Below are 8137 nucleotides of genomic sequence, written 5' to 3'. Positions count from 1 at the left end.
CAGTTTTAATAAAATTAAATATAATAATAATTTTTCAGCTTAATTTTTTGAATAAAAAATGGGGTCGGCTTAAAAAATTTGATGAAATTTATCATGATAATAAATTTGAGTTGGAGAATAATAAAAATAGTCGATAAAAAATATGAGAGTTTTTTTATTCAACAAAAAAAAATGAGTTTAAGAATTATTATTATAACAATAATAAAAAATTACAAAAATGAGCTCAAATTAACAACTCAAAATATTTATTAATAACACCAACTATAAATAATTTAATTTAAAAAATACAAAAAAATTCTGTTACGTCAACAATAACAATAAAATATTTAAAATTAAACATATAGAATTTTAATTGTATTTAAGGTAAGAAATTAAATACTCAACAGTAAAATATAATATTTTTTATTATTCATACTAACTGAATAATATAAAATATATATAAAGAATGAAATATACCTTGTAGGAATAATTAAATGGTTGACATAAATTAAAGATGAATAAAAAGTTGGATGGGTGGGAAGAGGTATATTTGGCAGTGTCAAAAACTTATTTGGAAAAAAGTGGGGAAACGGTGAAAAAATGTTTGAAAATATTATTATTATTATTATTATTATTATTATTATTATTATTATTATTATTATTATTATTCATAGTGTTTTTGTAATAATTCTTCTTATTATTTTGTTGGGTTAGCCCCACACATCCACAAAGAAAGAAAAAATTAGTTTCTATAATTTAAATTCAGCCCACTACTTTGCTTTCCAAAAAAGGCAAAAGCTAATGCACTTCAGATAAAGTAAGTAGTGCAGCACTCCTTAAAAGTTAATCTACTATAAAAAATTATCAGGTAAATTTAATTTATTTATTATTGTTATTATTATTTTTTGTCATGAGCTGAACAAACAAACCAGCACTAACAAAAAAACTAATTCCTCTGTTACTCTGTTATTATCGATGTGATGTCTTCAAATATTTTCATTATTTTGTTTGCTGGCAGATGCTTCCACTATAGTTTTAGCTAGTTATAGATTTTGACGCTCTTGAACCCACCCTATTCCACTTCTACCATAAATGACCATCAAAGTCCGAAAAATTGCTGCCATAGAAAAGGAAGACGCATGTCTGTCGCCACCGCTGGTTAGCTAACTCCAAACGCAAAACGGATTCTGTAGAAGAACCCCGGTTTCTATGAAGGCGCATGATTCTCAGATGACCAAGCAGTCAAAGCACAAAATACATGGCAGTTACAACAAGTCCATTATCTTTTATTTCAAATCAACCTTAACGTTTACGTAATAGAATGAAAAATTAAAATACAATTATATTTAAACAATTATTTGTATTATTTTTTTATTAATTTATTCAAAAAATAATTAAATTCTGAAGCTAATTGGTATAAAATATTACAGATATAAAACTAAGAAAAATTTTTATTTGTATAAAAATGAGCCTAATAAATAATTATTCTATTTAATATATAATTAAGAGTATTTCTTTCTTTGCCAACGAATTATAGTTCAAATGACATAATCTCTTTATATTCACCTAAGAATTGGTAAAAAAAAAATACTTCTTTCCTTTATTAACTTTTTTAAACATTAATTATTTATTTTACATGCAATATAAAAATAAATGAATATAATATTTATTGAGTAGAAGCAATTACACAAAAAATTTTGTTGTCATAGTATTTGAAGCAAAGAAAAGAAAATATTATTTAAAAAAAATAATAATATATTTTTAATAATATTCTTAATACAAAATAATAAATTTTAAATATTTTTTTAAATAATATATATTAACTAAAATAATATAATTATCCCAAATAATATATTATAAATATAGTAAAATAACATATTTCAATAAAAAAATTGTGAATAAAAAATTATATAAATATTTTTTTTACATGAATTTTTTTCGCACAAAATAAAATTATTATATGTTTGTTTGCTTTGTACCTTGTATAAATATTTTTTTAATTAAATTTATATAGTACTAAATCTTTTATCATTCTATTCATATTTAATATTTTAATTTTGTTTCACACAAAATAAAATTGTATATATATATATAATACAAAATTTTTTATCATTGTATTTATATTTAATATTATAATTTTATTTCATATAAAACAAAATTTATTTAAATTTTAATATTATATATATATAACACAAATTTTTTTTGTCATTGTGTTTATATTTAATATTATATTTTATTTCACACAAAATAAAATTTATTTAAATTTTAATATTATATACATAATATATATTTAATATTATTTTTTTTAAGATTCTAATATATCTTTTTTTTTTAGATTTAGTACAGAAATTTTTAACTTATTTTTATGTATTATTTATTTTAATTCTAAAGTCCAATAACTTTTTTTTTTTGGACAGACATATTGTTTTTAATATTTATATACTAATTTTTTATTTTGAACTTCATCCTAATATCTGAGACTTGTCAAAAAAATCTAAAATTTGTAAAAAAAAATAATTAACCTGATTAATAGATTACCTTTTTAAATTCAGACCATTTAAATAAAATATAATAAATGAAGAGTTTAGATTTAACGAATTCACAAGGTGTGCAGCACTCCATACTTAGCAAGGAGCGTTTAAGGATGAGCTTCCAAAAAATGATATGTAACAGACTAAAAACACGCAAATAACTAAAGATTTTAACAATAATTTTTGTGAATAATATGAATAATATTTTTAAATTTAGTTCAATAAAGTAAAAGTACATTATATTTTAAATTATTTATCTAAATTTTAATATTAGAATAACCATTCGCATAACTAGTGAATTGAATATCTAATATATTTATTGTTCACATTATTTAATATTTTCATTATCTACCTATACTTTTTCGATAAGTAATCCTCATATTATATGCAAAACTAACTATAATCAATAAATCACAATCTAACTCATATTTTAAAAGTGTTTTAAGTATACCAAAAATATTGGTATTTCAGTTATTTTAACCGTTGATTTAAATTATAAAATATATATAATATATTAATTAAAATCAACGATTAAAATAATTGAAATACCAATATTCTCAGTACACTTCAAAATTTTCCCATATTTTATATCACTATGCAAATATCACAGTATCTGCTGGACATGAGGGGACCAACGTTCCATGTATTTCCTTCTCCTTTCTCCAACACATTTCAGCATTGCCATTTCATTATATATGTTTTTCAAGTTTCAACAATTATCATCTTTTCAATTTTCTGGCCTTAACTCTCTATCCATAATTAATTGTGTCTTATTAGTTTCATACACATGAACCATTCTCTTTTTTAATTTGGTTTGTAATTATTGCAGATGGGGAAAAGTATAGTACCTAGCTAACTAGTAGTATAGTACCTAGAAAAAGTATGACAAGAAAATAGACGATGGAGATACAATATGAGAAACCCAAGTTGGATCCAAAATTTACAGACTTGGGCCTGCATTCAAAATCATTTTTGGGACAAAAGAAAACATTAGTGGGCAAGGGGCCCATTCCAATAGTTCTATCAAAATTAGTATAAATGCCCCTCAAGTGTCAATGTCGTTAAATATTTTATGCTTCTGGATTCTCAAATTAATCTTTAAAATAATCACAAGTTAATGAAGAAATCATTAGCTGTTGGAAACTTGGGAATTAGACGAGATTTTGTCAAATGAAGTTGTAGAGGTAAGGTGTAATTATGTTTAGGATTAGACTTTAAGATTCTTTAATCACGTATTTAAATTAAACTTGTAATAATCTCGTACAGTTTGGACAAATAGAAGAAGTCAGAAAACCCCATAAAGGTAAAAAAACAAAAAAAAAAAAGTAAATCCTTGGGTTTACTAATAACTCCTTTACATGCTATTCCAAATTAGTCATATTAAAAAAAAATAAAAAAATGGGGCCATGATGAGAGAGAAGTGGCCACCATCACTGACCAATTTCTTCCTACTTCCCAAAGCTGTTTGGAGTACTATTTTCTTCTCTAACAAATATTTTATTCCATCCTATATATAGAGTTGTATAAAATTAAGACACCTGATTTCAGTTAGACTTTAAATCTAAACAATATTACACACTTAAAAATTTATATACAAATGAATAGAAAATGGTTGATACAATAGGTAAATATTCTAATAAATACTTTTATAAACTTTAATTTTAGAAGGTGGGATTTATACTCTGTTTTGTTTGTTTGTTAAAATTATGAGAATTCATTTAAATAGAATGAAAAAAAGAAAATAAAAGAGAAGAAATTATTCCGGATTCCGCTGCCAATATTCCGAGTGCTTTCTTCTCCTTCCACCCACTTAACTGTTTAAGTTGGAAAATTTTTGAGCTGTCCCTTTTACACTGCTGCGTTTTGGTCAATAACTCAAACACCAAACCGTTTTGGTTTTTAGTTGGTAAGTGTGTGTCTTTGTTTTTTGTTTGACATTTTCGTTTCAAATGGGATGTGGGTTTCACACACTAACCACTGCAAACTGAAGAAAAAAGAGCTGTTACCAGGTTTGTTTCTGCATTTTCCTTTAATACCATTTACTCAATTTGTTATTTTTATGCTTAAAGTTAGCAACTTGTGGGCTTGATGGGGTTAAAATTTTGAACTTTTGATGTTTTTAAGTATTTGGGTGGGCTTTGCTTTTTGAGTGTCAATTTGAATTTTGATGTGGAAATTGAGTATATGTGAAGATTCAGACAAAGTGATGGAATTTTGTGCTGTTCAGTTCAATTTGTTGTCTTGTATAGTGTGGAAATTGGAATTGTCTCTCATAGTGTATAGTGTTATGTTATATGCTACTGATTTTGTTGTTAAAGCTCTGTTTTTGAATTATGGTATATACTTTTTTCCAGACAGCAATTATGTTAGATAATTAGCTTTAGGTATCTTATTAGTTGTTAGGGATGAGTTTGTCTCCTACTTTATCCCTCTTCTAATTACTGTCTTTTTATTTTTATTTTTTTGTCAGTGTATGTTATCTATCAAGGGCTTGAAGTTTTCTCAACAATCTTCTTCTAAAAGGTTACCAATCTTGGTTTTGATATTCTTTTTTTTTTTTTTTCTTTTGGCAGTGCTTTATTTTCATTTTTTCTTTAATCCTCATCACTCTGCCACCATGAATTCAAATTAACTGTTATTCATTTTCTTTCTTATGGATAAGGTGTTCTTGCTTCTATTATTTTCATTCATGGGGAAGATCACCACTTCTGCGGTACAGCCTGTGTCTCAAGAAGCTTCAACTGATGATGAGATTTTTATGCAGCAGAGCTTGATCTTTGATGATAGTCTCAAGGTACTTTGGTCATGTGTAATGCCCTTTTATGTGGCGAAGTTTGTTCCTCGACCATACCTCCGTCATGGCTAGCGCCTGTTTGCATAATGCATCTCTTGCTTTTATTATATGATTTTGTTTGCTAACTATTTCTCATATTTTCATCACTGTTCCTAGGATTTGAAAAATCTCAGATCACAGTTATACTCAGCTGCCGAGTATTTTGAACTTTCATACACCAATGATGACCAAAAACAAATGTGAGTTACTTGCTGTGTGCTGTTATATATGTATGATGGTAGTATTATATCCCTTATTCCCATCTTTATTTTGTTTTCTCTTTTCGTGTTGTGGTTGCAGAGTGGTAGAGACATTAAAGGATTATGCGATTAAAGCTCTTGTGAATACTGTGGATCATTTAGGTTCTGTGACATATAAAGTGAATGACTTGTTGGAAGAGAAGGTTGTTGAAGTTTCCGGAGCAGAGCTACGTGTATCTTGTATTGAGCAGGTATACTTAGTGATCTCCACTTTGCTTCAGTCCATTAAAGGAAAGCTCAAACTAATTGCTGTGACAGTGGAAAATTCATTTATCTTTATCTTAGATTATTGGAGGCATCAACATGGGTTTGTTGCTTTGAGGTGCTGAGAATAAATATGTTTTTAGGCATAGTTAGAATCATTTCATATATTCTTTTCTCCTTTATTTATAGGATCCAGGATGAGTCATAAAATATATGGTTACTAGGAAGTGAAAAAACTTAGAAATTCATGTTGGGGTCCTCTTTTAACGCTTCTGGATACTCTAAATTGACATCCTTCATTATTGATACAAGTGTTTGTATCGATTCATGTAGAATAGAAGTTTGCATTTAGATGTTAATCTTACGAGAATTTCAGATGTTTAGCAGTATAGTATTTTATTAGCATTAAGCATTTATATCCAGATAATGTCATATCCATCATTCTAGTCTAGTATCTAGCAAGATAAGGCTTGGTTTTGTTTCTTGTATCACTTTTAGAGAGTAATGTATGTTTATCGCATCAGATAATGGTAGCAGTATAAAAATTAGTGGAGCTATATTCAGTTATTGTGATAAATGGCTAAAATCTGATAGTGGTGCCCATAGGGAATCTTTGCATGGCTGATAATTATCTGTCTATTACAAATGACTTTTTGAGTTAGAAGCTTGCTTCGCCAGTATGTTGTTATTTGCATAATTTTTCATATAAAGTTGTTTTTGAGGAGCGCTGTCTTGATATCATTGAAGTTGATTATTGTGAAATTTTGTGAAGACGGTTAACATTTTCTTCTTGGTGCATAACATGGTACATTAGAGAATGAGGACGTGCCAAGATTATATGGATCACGAGGGGCGTACCCAACAGTCGTTGGTGATCAGTACTCCAAAATATCACAAGCGTTATATTCTACCAGGCAAGTATATGCTGCATTCTTCTGAAAACTGTCATCTTACTTAACTTGTTACTTTCTCCACTTCCATTATACTCTCTTCCTATCACTTATTAGGAAGTAAGCTTGTGATTTTAAATTCTCACATTCCTTTCATTTGTAAGTTCAGCTGGGGAGACCATGCATGGCGCGAACCAGACAAAATCGTCCTATGTTGGGTGCAACCTAGACGACGAAGATGACTGGCTTCACTTCAAGAGTGGTATCTTCTGCTTTTCAATATCAATCATCTTCGGGCTAACCTTAAAAATATAAACTTATATTCCTTTCACTCTATTTGTGTCCCAAAAGCTGTTCGAGCTACAATTAGAGAAACACCAACATCTACAGCAAGGTAACTACAAATGCTGCATGCCGTTGTCACATTAAATTGGCCTTTTACTAGGATAAGTATCTTGACATAATTCTTCATTTTGACGCAGTAGAGGGCGTTCACCATCACCTTCTGTCCAAACTCAGAGACCTGGAGGTTTTTCATTCACCTCAACCATGCCAAGAAAAGTTTTAGGTTGGTATACACACAGATCTTATAATATAAATATACTAGAGTTCATGTTATTATTGTCTTTCAAATTGTTATTTCTTTTTCATGTCCAAACAATGGCGAAGATATAGGTTAGGTTTCGTTGTTACCCGAATTCATAGTTGTTTTACATGTAATGTAGATAAGCGTTCTGTTTCACCGCATAGATTCCCACTTTTACGCACCGGGTCGCGGTCAAGTAGGCCTACAACACCAAAGAGCAGTAGACCAACTACTCCAAACCCTGCTAGACCAACCACACCAAATCCTTCCAATGCAAGACAAAGGGTAAGTTTAACATTGTTTCTTTACCAATTTCAATTAGATTAATGACATAAATACGAGTTGTTTGCTCGGTACAATATGAACAAATTCTATAGTTTCTTCAACCGCATCTCCATTTATGTTTTTACCAGTACCCATCCGAGCCACGGAAATCGGCTTCAATGCGATTACCGGCCGAAAGAGACAATGGCAAAGAAGTCGAACAATACCCCAGTAAAAGTAAACGTCTTCTGAAGGCATTGCTAAGCAGGCGCAAGTCTAAGAAGGATGACATGCTATATACATACTTAGATGAGTATTGATGCACTAAAAATCTAGAAGCAAAGGGAAAGAGAAAAGATGTCATGAAAGCTTGGAAACAAGTCAATTTTGCATTATAGTATTTCGTCCATTTGATCCAATAGGTTTCACTTTGTCACTTAAGAAGTATTATACGGTTGTTATTGTTATTATATAGTCTCCAAAATGGTCTTGCATGATAGTTTCATTGTTGATATTTTATTTTTAATGGTGAAACATTCTATATAATCAAGTAAATTTGGTTTCTCTTTTCGACTTTTCGGTTTGCAGGG

The 8137-nt window shown here is 28.7% G+C and overlaps 1 protein-coding gene across 4 annotated transcripts; it reads left to right on the top strand.

The window, feature by feature from the left end:
• The first annotated feature begins 4190 nt into the window (after nucleotides 1-4190).
• LOC130946523 (protein ABIL2-like) lies at nucleotides 4191-8120 on the top strand. Of its 4 annotated transcripts, none has more exons than XM_057875292.1 (11): nucleotides 4191-4519; nucleotides 4981-5033; nucleotides 5173-5304; nucleotides 5461-5543; nucleotides 5644-5794; nucleotides 6622-6721; nucleotides 6867-6959; nucleotides 7049-7091; nucleotides 7183-7265; nucleotides 7423-7568; nucleotides 7697-8120. In XM_057875292.1, the coding sequence occupies exons 3-11, from the start codon at nucleotides 5200-5202 to the stop codon at nucleotides 7865-7867; spliced, it is 975 nt and encodes a 324-aa protein (XP_057731275.1). In that variant the 5' UTR covers nucleotides 4191-4519; nucleotides 4981-5033; nucleotides 5173-5199; the 3' UTR covers nucleotides 7868-8120. The 4 variants fall into 4 exon arrangements, with proteins under 4 accessions (XP_057731275.1, XP_057731273.1, XP_057731272.1 ...); XM_057875289.1 differs by having other exon boundaries at nucleotides 4194-4519; nucleotides 7180-7265; XM_057875291.1 differs by having other exon boundaries at nucleotides 4195-4416; nucleotides 7180-7265.
• The last annotated feature ends 17 nt before the right edge of the window (nucleotides 8121-8137 follow it).

The sequence above is a fragment of the Arachis stenosperma genome, chromosome 8 (genome assembly GCF_014773155.1).
Source record: "Arachis stenosperma cultivar V10309 chromosome 8, arast.V10309.gnm1.PFL2, whole genome shotgun sequence".
Lineage (NCBI taxonomy): Eukaryota > Viridiplantae > Streptophyta > Magnoliopsida > Fabales > Fabaceae > Arachis > Arachis stenosperma.
Note: the sequence above shows the minus strand (reverse complement) of the source record. Positions and strands in the feature narration are given on the sequence as shown.

What these genes read in the sequence shown, in the direction of transcription:
- LOC130946523 (XM_057875290.1), top strand. Translation starts at nt 5,200, where the DNA reads ATGGGGAAGATCACCACTTCTGCGGTACAGCCTGTGTCTCAAGAAGCT. An exon ending in CAAGCGTTATATTCTACCAG is followed by an intron (nt 6,722 to 6,866) that starts GCAAGTATATGC and finishes TTGTAAGTTCAG; the next exon opens with CTGGGGAGACCATGCATGGC. An exon ending in ACACCAACATCTACAGCAAG is followed by an intron (nt 7,092 to 7,179) that starts GTAACTACAAAT and finishes ATTTTGACGCAG; the next exon opens with TAGAGGGCGTTCACCATCAC.